A 21388-nucleotide genomic window follows, 5' to 3' on the forward strand; every position below is an offset into this window, starting at 1 on the left:
CTTTTAAATAACCCCGTGCTGTATATTAGGTGCATATACGTTTATAATAGTTACATCTTCCTGTTGAATTGATCCCTTAATCATTATATAGAGCCCCTCTTTGTTGCTCTTAAGAGTTTTAGTGTTAATGTTTATTTTGTCTGATATTAAGATGGCTACGCCGGCTCTTTTTTGGTTTCTGTTGGCATGGAATCTCTTTTTCCAACCTTTCACTTTCAGTTGGTATGCATCTTTGTTGGAAAGATGTGTTTCTTGTAGGCAGAAAATAGGTGGGTTTTGTTTTTTAATCCATGCATCCAGTCTGTGCTTTTTAACTGGAGAGTTGAGGCCATGTACATTCAATGTGACTATTGATAAGTAGTGACTTTGCCCTGCCATTTTCCAAAGATATTTCTAATATATGCTTTGAACTTCCTGTGATCTTTTACTGAGAGATTTTCTTTCTTTCATATTGATGGCCATGTTTCTGTGTGTAACACATCTTAAAGCATCTTTTGGCAGGCCTGGACGAGTGGTGACAAATTCTTTCAATTTCTGTTTGCTATTTATTTTATTTTTTCCCTAACTGTTCCCTGAGACTACACTATCTCCATTTTTATTAGACTATCTTTCCTGGTCTATCGGTGAGCTTCCTCCCTGTTCTGCCATCTTGGAACCTCCCAACGACTGACCTAGTAAACAATTTAAATGTATAAACATATACACTGGGGTTATCTTAGTGTTTGAATATAATATTTAGGTCCTGATTTGGGAACATCTAAGAATAATTCTCACAAATTTTAAGGTTTTCTTTTCTTTTTTAAAAAAGATTTATTTATTTGAAAGGCAGAGTTAACAGAGAGAGGCAGAAAGAGATATAGAGGTGTTCTATCCCAAAGGCCTGCAATGGCCAGAGCTGGGCCAATCTGAAGCCAGGAGCCAGGAACTTCTTGTGGGTCTCTCATGCTGGTGCAGGGGCCCAAGGACTTGAGCCATCTTCTACTGCTTTCCCAGGCCATTGCAGAGAGCTGGATCAGAAGTGGTGCAGCCGGGACTTGAACTGGCTTCAGTATGGGATGCTGGCACTGAAGGTGGCGGCTTTACCTGCTACGCTGCAGCACCGGCCCCTTAGTACATCTTAGTAAGTTTCAAGGGCTAGTCTACAGGTAACATGAATGTTGGAATATTAGGGAAGTTTAATTCCAAAGCAGTGTCCTAGAGTTATCGTTCATTCTTAACTACAAAGTTAGCCCAGATATTCTGGGAAGTTTTTCATTTTTTAACTCCCTTAATGTAATAATTTCCCTGGTTTGCCAAGCTACTTGAATTCTTATAGCTGAAATTATTGTTAATTTACACTGCAATGGTAGGTCTCAAATGTAACAACTGAAGTGAACTGTTGAGTAGTTGTGTTTTTCTTCTCCAGATTTTCCCCTTTTTTCGCTTTTGTGACTTAAAACAGAACAATCCAACTGATGATTGTTCTTGGGACATGAGCTTCCATTTGTGCATTACTATATATCTTCTTAACTTCCTTCTAGTTTCCTTAGGCTCCATATTTACTTCTAAAATTATATACAACAAAATCGCTCACTTTTATGAACAGTTCTGAGTGCTGACAGGGTATGGATTTGTTGAAACATCATCCCAGACAAGCTAGAGAATAGTCCCACACTCTAAAAACTTGTTTTGTGATTTCCCCTCAGAGTCACTCCTACCCTTTCTACCTTCAGCCCCTGGCAACCACTGGTCTGTTGTTGATCCCTAGAGTTTTGCCTCTTTCAGAATGCTATAGAAATGGAATTGTTTGAGTCCAGCTTCTTTCACTTTGTGCAGTGTGTTGTAGATGTGTTCCTCTTTTCTCTGCCTGCAAAAAGCAGCGGAAGATGGCCCAAGTGCTTGGGTTCCTGCATCCACGTGGGAGACCGAGGTGGAGTTCAAACTCCTGACTTTGGCCTGGCCAAGTCCTGGCTGTTGGAGCCATTTGGGGAGTTTACCAGTGCATCGAAGATTTCTCTCTCTGTCTCTCCTTCTCTGTAACTGCCTTTCAAATAAGTAATCTTTTTCAAAAAAGTATCTTCATTATTCATAAAAAGTAAATAATCATGCAAAAAATTGGCAGTTTTGTTTCTTGTGTGTTTTTTTTTTTTTTTTTTAAATTTGACAGACAGTGAGAGAGAGACAGAGAGAAACGTCTTCCTTCCATTAGTTCACCACCCAAATGGGCACTATGGCCGGCGTTGCGCCGATCGGAAGCCAGGAGCCAGGTGCTTCCTTCTGGTCTCCCATGCGGGTGCAGGGGTCCATGCAATTGGGCCATCCTCCACTGCCTTCCCGGGCCACAGAAGAGAGCTGGACTGGAAGAGGAGCAACCGGGACTAGAACCCGTCACCCATATGGGATGCCGGTGCTGCAGGCAGAGGATTAACCAAGTGAGCCATGGCGCCGGCCCTTGTGTACTTTTTTCTTTTTCTTTTTTTATTTGACAGGCAGAGTGAGTTCATCTGCTGGTTCACTCTGTAAATGACTGCAATGGTTGGAGTTGGGCCAATCCAAAGCAAAGGGCCAGGAGTTTCATCTGGGTCTCCCACATGGGTGAAGGCCCCAAGTACTTGAGCCATCTTCCATTGCTTTCCCATCCACATTAGTAGGAACTGAATTGGAAGTGGAGCAGCTAGGAGTTGAAGTGGCGCCCATGGGATGCAGTGGCTTTATTCACTATGCCACAGCACCGGCCTCATTTCTTGTATCTTGTATTACTCATAGATAGCTTCAAATATCAGGCAGAGAATTTGATGCCTAATATAATGTGGAAAAGGGAAGTTGTTTGTTTTTTTTTTTTTTTAAAGTTCACTCCTTTAATGAATGAAAACTGTTATTGATCACAGCAAGTTTCTTATATACTCTTCTCATCTCTGTCCACACTTTGCACAGGTCCTTTAGGAGTTACCTTCTTGTTAAGGTGGGAAAAGAACATTTATATTGTTTGGAGTGGAAAGACATTTACTTTTGAGAGCCTTTTAGGTGCTCAGTACTTTGCCAGATGTGAGAGATCCAGTAGAAAGCATAACAGCAAAAAAAAAAAAAAAAACAAAAACAAGAACTGTTTCCTTCATAACTTAATTCTAGTGCTAAGTACACACAGCATGGAAGAGGGGAAGTAAAATTTTGATGGAGGGCTATGTGATGCTGGCATCTCATTTGTAGCACTGGTTCAAATCCTGGCTGCTCTTCTTCTAATTCAGCTCCCTGCTAATGTACCTGGGAAGGCGGTAGAAGATAATCCAAGTGCTTGGTCCTCTTCCACCCATGTGGGAAATCCAGCTGGAGTTCCAGGCTCCTGGCTTTGGTCTGGCCTAGCCCCATCCATCATAGCCATTTGAACCTCCCTCTTTCACTGTCTCTCCTTTTTCTCTTTCTGTTACTCTACCTTTCAAATAAATAAAAAGTAAATGTTTAAAAAAATTATTTGGCAGGGTAGAGGTCATTGTTTAATTATATGCTTCTATTTTTTAGTCAGGGCTGACTCTTTTTGATATTTAATAAATTTTTTACTTTGGAGTCATTTTAGATTTGGAAGAATTGCAAAGACAGTGCAGAATTCTAGTACACCCCAGACCCAGTTTTCCCAAATGTTAACATCTTTTATTTCCATTGCACTGTTGTCAAAACTGAAAAACCGACATTGGTACATCCTCTTAACTGAACTCAGATTTCACTTAACTGTTCTATTCTAGGATCCAGTTCAGGATTCAGTTATCATATTTCCTTAGTCTCCAATCTGGTATAATTTCTCAGTCTTTGATTTGTGTTTTCTCCACTTATTTATTTATTCAATCGCTTGTTTATGTCAGTCTAAATTCATGTATATTAGCACCGCGCTCTAACCAAGTAAGCTAACTGGCCTCCAAGATTTATTTATTTATATATTTATTTATTTATATATTGAATTCTAATTTAGTACTCCATTACTTATTGCTCTAATTCTTGCAGACTAGGCCCTTGGAAAATCCTTCAGGTTGGCTCATGTCTCTGTCTCTCTCTCTCTCTCTCTCAAGATTTATTTATTTGAGAGGCTGAATTACAGAGAGAGAGAGAGAGAGAGAAGTCTTCCATCCACTGGTTCACTCCCCACAGATGGCTGGAGCTGGGCCAATCCGAAGCCAGGGACAGTAGCTTCTTCTGGGTCTCCTACGTGAGTGTAGGGGCCTATGCATTTGGGTCATCTTCCACTGCTTTCCCAGGCATATTAGAACAGCTGGGACTCAAACTAGTGCCCATATGGGATGCTGGTGCTGCAGGTAAAGGTTTAACCTACTGTACCACAGTGCGACCCCTCATGTCTCCTTTTAACATACTTCCAATCTTATTTATTTATTTATTTTGAGTACTTGGTGGATTCTGACATTACTAGATGCTCAGTGGTATTAGAAATCAAGATCTAGGTGCTTGATGTGCTTATTGCTATTGGGAGGCAACTAATTCTTCTTTATTTTATTACAGTTTTTTCAAAGTCTAAATTTGAAAATTATGTAAAATAAGCAGTATAGCAAAAGGTGAAACATACTCTGATTTAGGAAATTACAAAGTGAAAATTTTGTATGGCAATATTCAACCTGGCTTTTGGAAACACCTGTATTGCCATAAATGTGCATATTAATTCATCATATTTGTAAAAGAATATAAATTTTTAAAGTAGTTAAAATATACATCACAGTATACAACTGTTTTAAGATTTATTTTTATTTTAAAGAGTTACAGAGACTTGGAGAGACATAGAGATCTTCCATCTGCTGGGTCACTCTCAAAGTGGCTGTCCCTGCCAGGGCAGAGCCAGGCTGAAGCCAGGAGCTAGGTCTAGGAGCTTCTTCTGGTCTCCCACATGGGTGACAGGGGCCTAAGCACTTGGGCCATCCTCCTCTGCTTTCCCAGGCCATTAGCAGGGAGCTGGATCAGAAATGCAGCAGCTGGGGCTTGAGCCAGCACTCATGTGGGATGCTGGCATTGCAGATAGTGGCTTTATCTGCTATGCTACAACACTGGCCCCAGTATACAACTTTTTTTTTTTTTAACTTTTACTTAATGAATATAAATTTCCAAAGTACAGCTTATGGATTACAATGGCTTCCCCCCCGTAACTTCCCTCCCACCCGCAACCCTCCCCTTACCCGCTCCCTCTCCCCTTCCATTCACATCAAGATTCATTTTCAATTCTCTTTATATACAGAAGATCAGTTCAGTATATATTAAGCAAAGATTTCAACAGTTTGCCCCCACATAGCAACACAAAGTGAAAAATACTGTTGGAGTACTAGTTATAGCATTAAATCACAGTGATCACAGTGTACGGCACATTAAAGACAGAGATCCTACATGATATTTTTTAAAAATTAATTAATTTTCTATGCAATTTCCAATTTAACACCAGGTGGTTTTTTTTTTTTTCATTTTCAATTATCTTTATATACAGAAGATCAATTCAGTATATACTAAGTAAAGATTTCATCAGTTTGCACCCACACAGAAACACAAAGTGTAAAAATACTGTTTTAGTACTAGTTATAGCATCACTTCACATTAGACAACACATTAAGGACAGATCCCACATGAGATGTAAGTACACAGTGACTCCTGTTGTTGACTTAACAATTTGACACTCTTGTTTATGGCGTCAGTAATCTCCCTAGGCTCTAGTCATGAGTTGCCAAGGCTATGGAAGCCTTTAAGGTTCGCCGACTTTGATCTTATTCCGATAGGGTCATAGTCAAAGTGGAAGTTCTCTCCTCCCTTCAGAGAAAAGTACCTCCTTCTTTGATGGCCCCGTTCTTTCCACTGGGATCTCACTCGCAGAGACCTTTCCTTTAGGTCTTTTTTTTTTTTTCCCAGGGTATCTTGGCTTTCCATGCCTACAATACTCTCATGGGCTCTTCAGCCAGATCCGAATGCCTTAAGGGCTGATTCTGAGGCCAGAGTGCTATTTAGGACATCTGCCATTCTATGAGTTTGCTGTGTATCTCGCTTCCCATGTTGGATCCTTTTCTCCCTTTTTGATTCTATCAGTTAGTATTAGCAGACACTTGTCTTGTTTGTGTGATCCCTTTGACTCTTAGACCTATCAGAGTCATCAATTATGTACTGAGATGGATCACTTGGACTAGTGAGATGGCATTGGTACATGCCACCTTGATGCGATTGTATTGGAATCCCCTGGCACATTTCTAACTCCACCATTTGGGGCAAGTCCGATTGAGCACGTCCCAAATTGTACATCTCATCCCTCTCTTTTTCCACTCTTAAATTTAACAGGGATCACTTTTCAGTTAAAATTTAAACACCTAAGAATAATTGTGTGTTAATTACAGAGTTCAACCACTGGTACTAGAACAACAACAAAAAATACTAAAAAGGATAAAGTATTAAGTTGTACATCAACATTCAGGACAAGAGCTGATCAGGTCATTGTTTCTTATAGTGTCCATTTCACTTCAACAAGTTTCCCCTTTGGTGCTCAGTTAGTTGTCACCAATCAGGGAAAACAAATGAGATTTGTCTCTTTGGGACTGGCTTAATTCACTCAGCATGATGTTTTCCAGATTGCTCCATCTTGTTGCAAATGACCGGGTTTCATTGTTTTTGACTGCTGTATAGTATTCTTTTTTTTTTTTTTTTATAATTTTTATTTTTGACAGGCAGAGTGGACAGTGAGAGAGAGAGAGACAGAGAGAAAGGTCTTCCTTTGCCGTTGGTTCACCCTCTAATGGCCGCCGCGGTAGCGCGCTGCGGCCGGCGCACCGCGCTGTTCCGATGGCAGGAGCCAGGTGCTTATCCTGGTCTCCCATGGGGTGCAGAGCCCAAACACTTGGGCCATCCTCCACTGCACTCCCTGGCCACAGCAGAGAGCTGGCCTGGAAGAGGGGCAACCGGGACAGGATCGGTGCCCCGACCGGGACTAGAACCCGGTGTGCCGGCACCGCAAGGCGGAGGATTAGCCTGTTGAGCCACGGCGCCGGCCTGCTGTATAGTATTCTATAGAGTACATGTCCCATAATTTCTTTATCCAGTCTACTGTTGATGGGCATTTGGGTTGGTTCCAGGTCTTAGCTATTGTGAATTGAGCTGCAATACCCAGTATACAACTTTTAAGGTAGTTTCTATTACTGAAATTTGCTATTGTCAAATAATTCATTTCTTTTAGTTGCATGGGACCTTTGGGATCTTTGGACCTTTCTTGCTGTGGGTTTGTGGGTTGTAGGTGGATATTGGAAATTGCTTAGTTTGGTTTCTCCCAGGGAAATTGACATCACGTTTACCATTTACCACTTACCATAGTCTATTTTAAACTTTCTGCTTTTGGATATTTTAAGTCACAGGCGTAAGTAAATGATTGCAGCAACCGAACATAGTTTACTTGTTATATGTTTCTCTTTGACCCTTAGATTGAAGAAGTTTTAGAAGTTAAATTTAGAGGTAAATAAAGTAAAAGTAAGCTTAAAATAGCCGAGGATATTGCTGATGTATTAAAGAAGAATGTGTTCTTTGCTTTAATTCTGCTTTTATTTTCTTTGCAGAGGATGTAGCTGGCCACTACATTTCCCCCTTTCATGATATTCCTCTGAAAGTGGAGTCTAAAGAGGTATTGTTTTTACTTGCTTTGGGGATGAATGTAATTCATTTCTGTGTCACAATAAAATGCTTTCTGGATGTACCTTCAGAGTGGTCGGGAGGACAGAGTATTGTAACAAGATTGGAAGCTTCCTGTGTGAATTTGGAGGATTTGGAGGAAAGGGTGTTAATGATCCATACAGCTTAAAATTTGATAGGAAATAAAGGCTTAAGGGTAATAAACCAACTAGAGGTTTATTTTTAAAGCAGTGTGGTTAACATTTATGAATTCTTTTCAATTTGCTGGCTACTGTGTGGATATATTTTATTTAATCCCTATGAATTGCTATTTTAATCTCCAAGGACACTAACTAAGGCTGAAGGTATTTTATTGACTTGTCTAAGGTTGCATAGCTTGTGAGTTCCAGATCCAGGTTTTGAACTAACATTTGTGACTACTGATCTCATGCTAAAAATTCTGCAGAAAAGGTACTAGAAAAATAAGACTGAGAAAAAGTGGAGGTGTTTAAACAGTTACCATTTTGGGACATAAGTCACTAGAGTTTTTACGTGGGTAGAGGATATAAGCCACGTATGAGTAGAATTGCTGCTGTAATTGGCCTCAGAATTCACTGGGGGCGTTTTGAGGTCTCTTCTGATTAATTGGCCAGATGATATATTTGGTAACAGATACTAATGATTATCACTGATTTGGAAATTATTTCCTTAAAATGCAAGTAGTGAGTGTTGAGTAAAGTAAATAACCAGGACTACATCCTGGGTTTTGATTATATAGGACTTGTTAATGGATTGGGTTTTCTTTATTATTTAGGTCTTTTTTTTTTTTTTTTTCCTTTTCTTTTCAACATGAGAGGCAGAGAGAGAGAGAGAGACAGGAAACTTGCTGGAGTGCTCCCATCTGTTGCTTCACTCCCCAAATGCCCACAATGGCCTGAGCTGAAAAACATTAAAGCCAGGAGCCAGAAACTCCATCCTCTTCTCCCACATGGGTGGAGGAATCCAACCACTTGACCATTATCCTCTACCTCCCAGGGTCTGTATTAGCAGAAAGCTGGAATCAGAAGCTGAGCCTCGCCTCATAACCAGGCATTCTGACCTGGGACTCAGGTGTCCTGACCATTTCTGAGGTTGAGTTTTCTAGGACTGTGGGGAGATCAGTGTAGGGGGAGAGGCCAGTGAAGAAGTGAGGAAGCTGCTTCAGAGGCAAAGTATAGTTTGACCTTCTTAGGGTTACTTACCTCAGAGGCTGAATGCCATACATCATCATAAAGTCATGGACCACTAAAGTGGGACTCATGCTGCCTTCCAGGCCTTCAGAGTACCCAACTGTCAACAGTGTTGGCAGTGGGGAGAATAGTGAGGACTCATGTAATTCTTGTGACCTTAGCCAGGCTATGCGATCACTGCTTGCCGTACATTATCTCAGTCCTTCTGGAACTGCTATTATTGTTATTTTGAGGTGAGGTACCTTGCTCCTGGCCACAGATCTTGTCTGTTGTTGAGGTGGGATTGAATTTAGGTTCTCTGCCTCCAGTTTGTACTCTTTACTTCACTTGTATAACACCCCCAGATCATCACTTCTAAGTGTTTAGATGCAGGGCAAGGAGTTCTATCAATCTGAGAGAGAGAAAGAAACCAGAGAGGACAGAAGAAACTCTGTTGCTGTGTGTCTCTGTGAATGTAAGAGAGAGGGAGAGAGAGTGTGTGTGTGTATGCTCATATGTTTTATTTTGGGCAATGAATCATCAAACCTAAATAATATCACGTTGCCCAATACTTCTCCTTGCTTTCATCCAGAAGTGCTTGCATTCACTTACATATTCAAAAAAAAAAAAAAATCATTGTTTGCTTGTTATGAACCAGGTACTGTTCCAGGCACTGGGAATGTAGACGTGAATAAGATAGAGGTAGCTTCCATTCAGTTTGAGGAGACAGACAACCTGCAAACAGGACAGCCAGATAAAGTTAAGTACTGTCAATGTACAACAGGGAGATGTAAGACAATAGTGACTACTGGGTAGTGTTGTGAGGTATACACCCTAGCAAACTGTGTATCTAATAATAACAATAATATGGGGCCAGTGCTATGGTGTAGTGGGTAAAGCCACCGCCCTCAGTGCCGGCATCCCATATGGGTGCCGGTTTGAGTCCCGGCTGCTCCACTTCCTGTCCAGCTCTCTGCTATGGCCTGAGAAAGCAGTAGAAGATGGCCCAAGTCCCTGGGTCCCTGCATCCGCGTGGGAGACCTGGAGGAATCTCCTGGCTCCTGGCTTCGGATCGGCGCAGCTCTGGCCGTTGTGGCCATCTGGGGAGTGAACCAGCGGATGGAAGACCTCTTGGTCTGTCTCTCTCTCTCTCTCTGCCTCTCCTCTCTCTGTGTAACTCTGACTTTCAAAATTAAAATAATTAAATCTTTAAAAAATAATAATATGTAATAAGTAACAATAATATGTAATAAATAAGGATGGAGGTAGAAGTAAGAGTAATCTGAAAACATCTCAGTAGATATAATATACAGTCTAAGGGGCTTTGGTTTTCAAGAATATGAGATTTGGGATTAGGCAAAATTGGTAGAACAGGGCAGAATCTAAAAGGGTATGCCAATGTCTGAGGATGTGGAGGTTGGCACCCACAGAGATTATATACAAAGATTTCCCCAGTTTTCAGAACTCTCGCACCTTGTCCTCTGGAATGCAGTAATTTGGGAACAGAAATATTTTAGGGCTGACTTAGAATAATTATTTTTCTATTTATTTTGTTTCCTTCATTAATGGTTGTTTTGCTGTATAAATATTATGTATACTTAGCATTTGTGAATGGCATAATTTTTCTTCCCAGCTCACCATGTAGTCTGTTTTAATTTAAAAGTGCTTGGTGGTGGCATAGTTATCACACCTTGGTGGAATTCACAGGCGGGAGGTACAGCCCAGTGCTTTCATGGCTTGTTAGTTATGCTCCCTGGAGCTTCATTTCAATAACGAAATGACTGTTTTAAGCATAATCACTGGAAGCTTCCAGTCTTTCCTTTAGGACTGAACAGAGCCTTTGCTTATTTTATAAAACTTGGAAAATAAACTTGAAAGAGATTTAGCTTTTCTGATAATTTATTTTATGAAATACTTTGATGCTGTAGTCGCTGGGGACTCAAATGCCCAGAGAAAAAGTAACTGGGCATTTGGTAGTTTGTTGAGTCAAATGTTTGGATAGCTCTATCTTAGAATATTTAATAGATGTTTTAAATTTTTAAAATTTCTTTTACTTATTTAAGAGAGAGAGAGAAAAAAAAAGAGATTGACAAAAAGAGAAAGAGAGAAAGAGATCTCCCAGTTGCCCGTTCATTCTCCTAATGCCTACAATAGCCAGGGCCGGATCAGGCTGAGGCCTGGAGCGGGGATCTCCCTTGTGGATGGAAGGGACTCAACTGCTTGTGGCATCACCTGCAGCCTCTCAGGGTGCAGCATTAACAGAAAGCTGGAATCAGGAGGTGAGCCAGGACTGGAACCCAGGCCCTTGAATATGGGATGCAGGCATCCCACGCCAGATGCCTGCCTCCTACAGGCATATTTTTACTGCTATGCAGTGCATCTGTATTCTTTCATGAAATATTACAATCATAAATATCGTCTTTTCTTTTATAGGAAAATGGCATTCCTACAAAGAAAGCACGAAATGATGAATATGAGGTATATACACTGTTAAAGATTTTGATGATAGTTTGCCTTTGTAAAAGTGCTTCTAAAGTTTTTACCATTGCGAGCCTCTTATGTAAATTCTGATCTTCTAGTAACTCTCTGAGACCGTTACGGCAGACACCACCATTTAACCTTTACATTGTAAAGTGTAAAATTACCATTTCAACCTTCTTTAGTACAATTCAGTGTCACTAGATACTTTCACATCACTGTGCAATCATCACCACTGTCCATCTCCAGAATTTTTCATCATCACAACCCGAAACTCTGTATTCATTAAATCATTGCCCATTTTCCTCTGCCTCTAAGCCCCTAGTAACCTCTGTTCTATGTTCTATCTCTGTAGTTATAGGTACTTTATTGCCGTTTGATAGAATCAAGGCATGAACCCGTATTTTAGTAGCAAGTTGCTTAATCATGGTGGGTGGTCTGAAGTCCATGGTATACTTGAAAGTTTGTCAGTTTCTTTGTTTTATTGAGAGAGAAGATGGTTTGAGAGACTTTTTTTTTTTTTTTTTTTTTTTTTTTTGACAGGCAGAGTGGACAGTGAGAGAGAGAGACAGAGAGAAAGGTCTTCCTTTTGCCGTTGGTTCACCCTCCAATGGCCGCTGCGGTAGCGCGCTGCGGCCGGCGCACCGCGCTGTTCCGATGGCAGGAGCCAGGTGCTTATCCTGGTCTCCCCTGGGGTGCAGGGCCCAGGGACTTGGGCCGTCCTCCACTGCACTCCCTGGCCACAGCAGAGAGCTGGCCTGGAAGAGGGGCAACCGGGACAGGATCGGTGCCCCAACCGGGACTAGAACCCGGTGTGCCGGCGCCGCAAGGCGGAGGATTAGCCTGTTGAGCCACGGCGCCGGCCGGTTTGAGAGACTTTTTTTCCCCCCTCCAATAACAGTTTTTGGGAGAAGAAAAAAGTTAACCAACTATATGCTAAAGTTAATATTTAAATAAATGCTTTAAATATGTGATTGTCAAATCTTTCAGTTCTTTTCCTAAAATAAGCACAGACTGATTGTCGTTTGCCATCCCATCTCTTGCTCTAGGTGCCCTGTCATCCTGCTGGTGCTAGACAGCTTCTCCTGCCACCTTCCTGCCTTCAGTTTACTTTTCTAACCCCATTTCCGTGTGTCCTCTGCCTTAACTGAAACTTAGGAATCTAGCCTTTGACTTCACTTCTATACGTAGCTGTGTGGAACTGTTTAATTCTTGTAACTTTTGCCTGCCATTCATTTTCTATTTTCCTAAATTGATGCTTGTCAGAATGGTTCTTGAGTCATCTACACTAGAACCACTTAGAATGCTTGATTAAAATTCATATTCCTGGCCCCATTCCATATCTGCTCAATGAGAGTCTCTGCTTGATGGGGCCTCGTTAATGTAGACATTGAACAAGTGTCCCAGGTGCACCCTAGACATGAAGTTTGAGGACTACTGTCACAGATGTAGGAGGAACATATATTCAAAGATTCAAGGCTTTGTGGGTTCCTGGGGACTCTGTGTGTTCACCTGAAACAGTCACTTTCATGGCAAAAATAAAGCCTTAGTCCAGACAATCAGATTTAAATGTAATTCTTAGAACACAGTTTTATATTTTGGGGACTGTCTAATTTGAATTTACTTGAAAGTTTAAGAGTTAGAGAGGAAAGAAGAGTGATTTCTTCCTTTTTATGCCCTTAGTGTATAAAGCATACTGACTGCTTTTTCATATATGTTACTGGTTTTTCTTGTTTATTTCTGCAACAGAAATACAAGGTAAAAATGAAGAGGAGAAAAAAAAAAAGACTAAAAGGGGAATTAACTATCCCTGCCATATATACAACTTTCTGATTTGTTTCATGCCCCTTTTATCTTTTGATTTTCTAATAAATTTTGGCAGAACATTGTTGGTTTAAAATTACCACTAATTTTAGGAAAACCAGACTCACAACAGCTTTAAAAAAATTCCAGGCTGAATGCATTTTAGCTTGAAGGAAGCAAGACTGACAGGCAGTAAGCTCTTCAGTGATCAGGAACTAGTGATGAGAGAGAGAGTTGTGTGGTTTACAGGCTTAAAATTCAAATCTATTCATATATTGTTGTTTCAGCCTAACTCAAGTCTCTGGGAGTGGTTTGGTTAGGTGTCATTGTATAAAAAAATGATTGTCACCAGCTTGGTCTTCTCTGTCATCTCAGAGTATTCAGCCATATGCATTTGTTCTCCTATAGCTAGGCTTTCAGGGATGAATAAATTATGCAAACATCTGCTATTTACTTCAGTTTTTCTTTTTAACAGCTACTTCAGATATATTTAAACAGGTGCAGGGGTACCTCATAAAAGACCATGGAAAATGAAACATAGCAGCAGGCCTGTGTATAACGTTACTAAGATAGGTATGAGACTTTCAACCAAGGAGCAATTGTGGAGAATTCATTCTCGGCTTTGTTGTGAATCTCATTATGAATTTAAGGTTTTGCCATTTGTAACCTTTAGTTTTATCTGGAAAAACTTAATAAAGCCATCATTACTTTTGTGGTTCAATATGTATTTGCATTAATTGTATAAATGGCATTCTTTGAATTAACAGCATCCTGTGTTTCACAAAGAACCCTTAGGATTTTGCAATGCTGTAAATCAACCTCAGCTGAATATTAAAATTGCCTAGAGAGCTTTTTTTTATTTCATATTTTTTAAAGATTTATTTTATTTATTTGAAAGCAGAGTTAGAGAAGTAGAGACAGAGAGAGATCCTCCATCCGCTAGTTCACTCCCCAAATGGCCACAATGGCTGGAGCTGGGCCAATCCAGAGCCAGGAGCCAGGAGCTTCTTCTGGGTCTCCCACATGGGTGCAGGGGCCCAAGGACTTGGACCATCTTGCACTGCTTTCCCAGGTCATTAGCAGAGAGATTGATGGGAAGTGGAGCAACTGGGACTCAAACCAGCACCCATATGGAATGCTGGCACTGTAAGTCAGTGCTTTAACCCACGGTGCCACCGCACTGGCCCCGGTTCGAGAGCTTTAAATTGGCCAAAGCTCACCAGGTGATTTTGATGTGTGGCACAATTGAGAATATGAAATCACTGTTTCTCAGATAATCTGTGGTGAAGGACAAGTTTTTTGGATTTCCAATCTCTTGTAAACTGATAACTTTAAAAAAAATAAAATTAAATTATTGTGAAAGTAGAATATAAGTTCAAGTTTTTGATTATTAAATTCAATGGACTTGAAAATTACTCTGTCCAGGTTCTACAAATATGTCTAAATGAATCAATAATGATCAGGTTGCAGATTGGACTTGGTCCACGGCCTTACTTGAAGTAGCACTGTTTTAAACCAAAGTGAATCCATAAGTTGTTAGTTATTGATAGCAAAATGGCATGCAAATCAACTTTAACTTTGACTCTGTTTTTGGAAGGCAAACTATGGGAAATTATTTTTACTTGCTTTTGTGACTCAGTCTCTTGATTTAAGCATTCCGTTAGGCTCAGAAGTGAGAAAAAGAAGCAGTGGTCCATTTGTAACTTAAGGGACTATTAGATCACTGGCTGTACAAGCTGAGTTTAAATAGACATCAGTCTAATTGTTGATATCCTTAATTTTAATTCATAATCATAACTTGGATTTAAACATGGTCTTAGTATTTTCAAAATGTTTTACTTCATCATATTCTGTATATTTTCATTTCAATTATACAGTTGATCTTCCTAATGGCCTTGTGTGGTGAGTGACAGATTTTCAGAGTGGAAAACTGAGACTGAATGCTTACATGAGGTAATCCAGCCTCTCTCTCCTATTTTAATTGGAGAATAAGCATGAACGAACATTTTCTGACTCCATTCTAGTTGTCAGTGCTCTGCACAGATACTTCCAGACATGTAGTAACTGCTAATGCTGTGCAGTAGTAGCCAGGTAACATGGTGGCTTAAATTCTCCTGTTTCTAAGCAACTTCTCTAATTTTTAGAAAAATATTAGGTATTAGGAAGATAAGTATATCATGTAGACTCTAAACATTTTTTTATAGGAAAACTTGAGCATTCTTTTAGGGGCAATGAATATAAAGATAAAAAATAATCGAAAAAGTTCTCTTTCCTTTTTGTTTTAACAGCAGAATTTGTTTAACATGGTTGTAGAAGTACCTCGGTGGACAAATGCTAAAATGGAGGTATGGATACTTTCTGTTAATATGAAATTGAAGTGACAACTTTATAATGACATGAAGATGTTTAAAATTATTTGCCATAATATTTTGAATTTGGAGTGGTTGACAGATTTCTTGTTATTGAAAATAAGTTGAACTTAGATTTTCTTTTACAAACAAAAATGTTTAAATCTGAGTGTATGCTTTACAAAGAGGGGTTGTCAGTTTGCCATTCTGGTTTCTTATATGCAAAATTACTTAATTTTTTTGTCTCCCCTTTCTTTGAAAGTGGCAAATATTTTCAGAGCATCCCCTGGTCCCTTAGTTAGCGTTTTTAAGATTTTTGGAGACCCACCTGGCTCCTGGCTTTGGATCAGCGCGGTGCGCCCACTGCAGCGTGCCAGCCGCAGCGGCCAGTGGAGGGTGAACCAATGGCAAAAGGAAGAAAGGAAGACCTTTCTCTCTGTCTCTCTCACTGTCCACTCTGCCTGTCCAAAAAAAAAAAAAAAAAAAAAAAGTTAATTAAAAAAAAGAAGATTTTTGTCTTTCCCAAGAAACAGGAACCTACCAAGAACTTACCTTTTGCTTTTTAGAATTTCATTCTTTCTTCAGTTGGGTAAGATCCCCTGTGATTCTGAGTAGAATTTAATTTGTAGCACTTAATTTATTTAGTTTGTTAAGCTTTCTACAACTTTGAATGTGGTGGCAAATATTACTTTAAGTATTTAAATAAAATTTTGATTTATAGGTGTGTATTTTTCAGAATTTATATTTGGAGAATTGTCATTAATTTCACCAGGTCCTAGTAGGAAATTTTTTTGTTAGCGTTTTATTAGGAAAAATTAATAATATTAGAGTCTTCTTTTGATCTTGTTTCAAGTATAATGTTTCATCAGTCTTGCTACTCTGTATGTTGGTTAGGTGTAAGATCTAAAAATTGGTGGTATTCTTGGTATTTGTCCTAATTTAGGTAGTGTTTTCTCATTCAGACATGCATTGGGGTATTTTGTATGTAGTGTGTGTGTGTAATGTAGTTTTTATTTTTCTTTTTGAATGGTGGTGTGAATATATTTTATAAAGTCATGTGAAAATGAAATCACTGGTCAAAATTTTGGTGATTTAAAAAATTTCATCTTGAACATTTTATAATTGTATATATTTGTGGAATATGGAATAATATGATTTATTAATGGATTATTTCTGTGTTCTCTGTTTTGTTTTGTTCCATTGTTCAATGTCAATACTTCTTTTTCCAGGAACATGTTGTGTGATTTTTTTTTTTTTTATCTTTATGTATTCTCATTTTATTTGAAAGGCAGAGAGAGCGAGAGAAAGAGCACGTGAGCATGTTTCTGTCAACTGGTTTACTCCTCAAATACCCACATCAGTTAGGCCTGGGCCAGGACTTAGCCAGCAGCCTGGAATTCAGTCTGGGTCTCCGTTGTGGGTGGCAGGGACTCATATACTTGATCTGTCATCTAGGAAGTTAGATTCAGAAGCAGAACCAGGAACTTGAACCAGACTATGATATGGGATGAGGGCAACTTAAATGGGGTCTTAACCACTGAGCTGAACACCCGCCCCAGTGTTGTATTAAATATTGTGGATTTGTAGTTTGAAATCAGACTTGTGAAGCTGCCATTTTTATTCGTTTTGCTCAAGAATGTCTTGTGTTCAGGGTTTTTTATAGTTCATAAGAGTTTTAGAATTTTTTTATTTCTATAAAAAATTATGTTGGAATTTTTATATGGATTGTGTTGAATCTGTAGGTGGCTTTGGGTAGTGTGGACATTTTAACAACGTTATTTTCTTCCAGTCCATGAACATGGATGTCTTTCTGTGTATTTTTGTCATCTTCAAGTTTGTTTCATCAATATTTTAGGTTTTTAGTGTACAGGTCTTTTACCTTAAGTCAAAGTATTTTATTTTGTTGCTATTATAAATGGGGATTGTCCTCTTGATTTCATTTTTAGATAGTTTATTGTTAGTGTATGGAAATGCTACTGACATCTGAGTATATTGATTTTTTTTGTCATGATTTTACTGTGTTATGCATTAGTTCAATCAGGATTTTTGGTGGAGTCTTTTAAAAGTGTTCTGTATATGAAAATCATGTTATGAGCAAACAGTGACCATTTCATTTCTTCTTTTCCTACATAGATGCCTTTCTTTCTCTTGCTTAATAGGTCTGGCAGGAATTTCCAGTATTATGTTAAATATAAGTGGCACAAGTGAACATCCTTGTGTTGCTGTAGTCCTTGGAGGAAAGGTATTCATTTGCTCACGATTGAGCATGTGAGGAGAATCTTTGAGTTAACTTTATTGTCAAGACTAGTAGTAGTAAAAAGTCCTAGATGACTAATAAAAAAAAATACAGTGATTAGTTTTTCCCCTTGCCATTTTATTGTATGTGTTAGAAAGGATGGAGTACATAAACAATAGAGTGTCTAAAATGTCATCACATGTTTCGTTTCCAGATAGTTTTTCCTACACAGGACTGTAAATTAAGAATATGAGCTGCCTCAATTTATTTTAAAATACCTTTGATCGTTGAATTGAAATACAAAAGCAGATTTTAAAAATGCTATTTGGATATAGGACTAACCGTTTCTCAACCCATCCCCCCCTTTTCTCCTGTGATCTTCCTAGATTGCCACCAAGGAGCCATTGAATCCCATTAAACAAGATGTAAAGCATGGCAAGCTGCGCTATGTGGCAAATATCTTCCCTCACAAGGGTTATATATGGAATTATGGTGCTCTCCCTCAGGTAACATTTTAGTTATAATGGTAAAACTTTTCTGTCTTTTGAAAAAATTGCCTTGTAAATCCTGTGAACTACTTGAATTTAAATTGATTCTGAGGACTTGTCAGTTTGAGAGATTTGTAAATTTGAAATTTTTTTAATGTGGAGTTTATTGTATCAATAAATTTTATTTCAAACAATATGTATGTCTTTACTCAAGTTCTTGGAGTTAGGCATATCAAATGTTCACATTTGACGCTTTAAACACATTTCTTTTTCTGGGCTTGGCTGTTGTCAGTGAGAATTCTTAAACAAGGCTTTCTTTGCAGTCATGACTTTAAATATCACAAGTTTGGTTTTTACATGTTTATTAAATGATACCATGGATTTTATTTTTTAAATTTGAATAGATGAGTATCTTTAGGTTTTTTTTCAGATCTTATTGTAAATAGGCAACTTTGCTGGTATTATTCAATATTGTAAACTTATCATTTTTAAGTGGAAGGTACTGAAACCAAGGAAAACAAGAACTAGATAATGATAAAACAGCATTCCTATTGGAGAATAACCTGGAGAATATGCTGAGTCAGAAGTCTAGGATTTGGAAACATAGAGAAGCATCTCCCTTTTTGTTTCTAAAAACCATTAGACCATCCATCTGGCTGGGGATTTAGTTTTTATGTTTTCATTTATTTTAATATTTTGCACAATATTCCAAGATGCGTTGGGGGGAGTATATGAGGAAAAGGGATCTTGCTTAATCCAACCTGAAGAAAACAGCCACCTTTGTAGAATAAATGTTGAGAGGAAAAGAAAAAAGATAAATGATGTTTAAAGATTTAGGCTGTCTTTGATGCAGGTACACCACAGGGGCAGATACATTCTTGCTTAAAATGGGCACTTTTTTTTTTTTTAATTTTACAGGCAGAGTTAGACAGTGAGAGAGAGAGAGACAGAGAGAAAGGTCTTCCTTGTCTGTTGGTTCACCCCCCCAAATGGCCGCCATGGCCGGCATGCTGTGCTGACCCTAAGCCAGGAGCCAGGTGCTTCCTCTTGATCTCCCATGCGGGTGCAGGGGCCCAAGCACTTGGGTCATCCTCTACTGCCCTCCAGGGCCACAGCAGAGAGCTAGACTGGAAGAGGAGCAACCAGGACTAGAACCCATATGGGATGCTGGCGCCACAGGTGGAGGATTAACCAAGTGAGCCATGGTGCCGGCCCCTAAAATGGGCACTTTTAAAATGATGTGCTTAGAATAAGAATATCGGCTGAAACCATGAAAGCAGGTTTTCTGACTCCCAAGATGCCTAAATACACATTTTGTTTTTTAATCCAACAGTAACAGGTTAAGAAAATTCTGTAAATCTGAGAAGATACTGTTTGTAGGAGAGGATGTGTGAATGAAGGGAAGGCCAGAGAAGCCATGGAATTAGAGACAAACACAGAGACACCCAAAGCAGAGAAAGTGGGGGTTAAACTAAAGTCCATGTGCTTGCCTGTGTCTTTAAACATTTGTTAAGGATTTATGTGCCAGGGAGCATTATAGGTGTTGAATGTACCAACTTGGATGAGATTTAAGATCAAGGCAGCATAATCAGTAACTAAGCATGTGGGTTTGGAAGCTAGGTTCGCACTTACCACGGATGTGACCTTAGGCATGATACTTCTTGTTTTCCTGTGCCTCCCTTTGTTTGTCTGTGAAATGGAGAACATAAAATACCTACCACATATGGTGTGTTGATACTCAGTGTTTGTAAGTCATTTTCCTCATGTCTGTCAAGCTCCCTTTAAAACTTCTAACCCTACCTCCCATATTCCCATTTCTTCTTCTGTACTTTATATTTTTCATTATACTGTAATACTTACCAAATTGTAACCTGCTGTACTATTTAGTTATTATGTTTATTGTCAATTTTTTTCCCAGCCACAGTGCAGACTTTCTGATGGCAAGGATTCTATGATTCATTCCAACCTCCCAACTTAGTGCTTGGTACAGAGTAGATTATCGATAAGTATTCTTGTGAGCTGAGTAGGTTAGTGAATGCATTGTGTATATGACATTTCATAGGGATGTGTGGGACTGGACTCTGCTATTCTCCAATGATTTGTCCTGTAACACAGGAAATTTTGTTCAGAGCAGTTATGAAGCCAAATGTATGTGAAAGAACATTTAATTCATCATTTTGCCATCATTATTTCAGACCTTCAGCTGTCCAGACTATTTTTTTCTTTTTTTAAAATTTTATTTATTTATTTTTCCCACCAAAGAAACCTTTTATTTAAAGAATACAAATTTCATAGGTACAGCATTAGGAATATGGTGATTCTTCCCACCATACCTGTGCTGTCACCCCTCCCCCTCCTCCTTCTCCCTTTCCCAGTCCCATTCTCCACTAAGATTCATTTTCAATTAACTTCATACAGAGAAGACCAACTCTAAACTAAGTAAAGATTTCAACAATTTGCACACACACACACAAACTGTTTGAAAACAATTTTTACAGTTAACTCTCATGATACAACTTACTGAGGACAGAGTTCCTGCATGGGAAATTAGTGCACAGTGACTCCTGTTGTTAATTTAACAATTAATATCATGTATGACGTCAGTGATCACCCAAGGCTCTTGACATGAGCTGCCTATGCAGTAGAAGCCTTTTGAATCCACAAACTCTGTCAGTATTTAGACAAAGCCAAAAGTTAAGTGGAAGTTCTCCCTTCCAAGAAGTACATCCTTCTTTGATGGCCACTTCTTTCCACTGAGGTCTCACCCACCGAGGTCCTTTAAGTAGGACATTTTTTGCCACAGTGTCTTGGCTTTCCATGCCTGCAGTGTTCTGTGCTTTTCAGTGAGACCAGAATGCTTTAAGGGCTGATTCTGAGGTCAGAGTGCTGTTTAGGGCGTTTGTCATTCTATGAGTCTGCTGTGTAGACTGTTTTCCATTTTGGAGCATTCACTCCTTTTTAATTCTATTACAGACACTTAATCCTATTTATTTGATCCATTTAATACTTAATCCTATCTATATGATCACTTTAACACTTGGTATGATCACTTCAACACTTAAGATGGCATTTTTACCACCTAGCTTAATGGGATTTGGAGTCCCATGACAAGTTTTTAAACTGTACCCTTAGAGGTAAGTCCGTAAGAATGTATGCAGAACTATATAGCTTCACAGTTAGAAACTTGCTCCTCCCTCTCTTATTCCCACTCTTATTTTTTACTGAAAT

General features: G+C 39.1%; 1 protein-coding gene across 7 annotated transcripts in view; it reads left to right on the plus strand.

The window, feature by feature from the left end:
- Positions 1–21388, plus strand: part of PPA2 (inorganic pyrophosphatase 2) — a 229728-nt gene that overhangs the window by 19306 nt on the left and 189034 nt on the right. For all 7 annotated transcript variants that reach the window (XM_062199795.1, XM_062199791.1, XM_062199790.1 and 4 more), the window contains exons 2-5: positions 7548–7612; positions 11241–11285; positions 15380–15433; positions 18059–18178. In XM_062199795.1, coding sequence (XP_062055779.1) covers positions 7548–7612; positions 11241–11285; positions 15380–15433; positions 18059–18178 — 284 coding nt within the window. The remainder of the gene's footprint in view (positions 1–7547; positions 7613–11240; positions 11286–15379; positions 15434–18058; positions 18179–21388) is intronic.

Source organism: Lepus europaeus, chromosome 8 (genome assembly GCF_033115175.1).
Source record: "Lepus europaeus isolate LE1 chromosome 8, mLepTim1.pri, whole genome shotgun sequence".
Taxonomy (NCBI): Eukaryota; Metazoa; Chordata; class Mammalia; order Lagomorpha; family Leporidae; genus Lepus; species Lepus europaeus.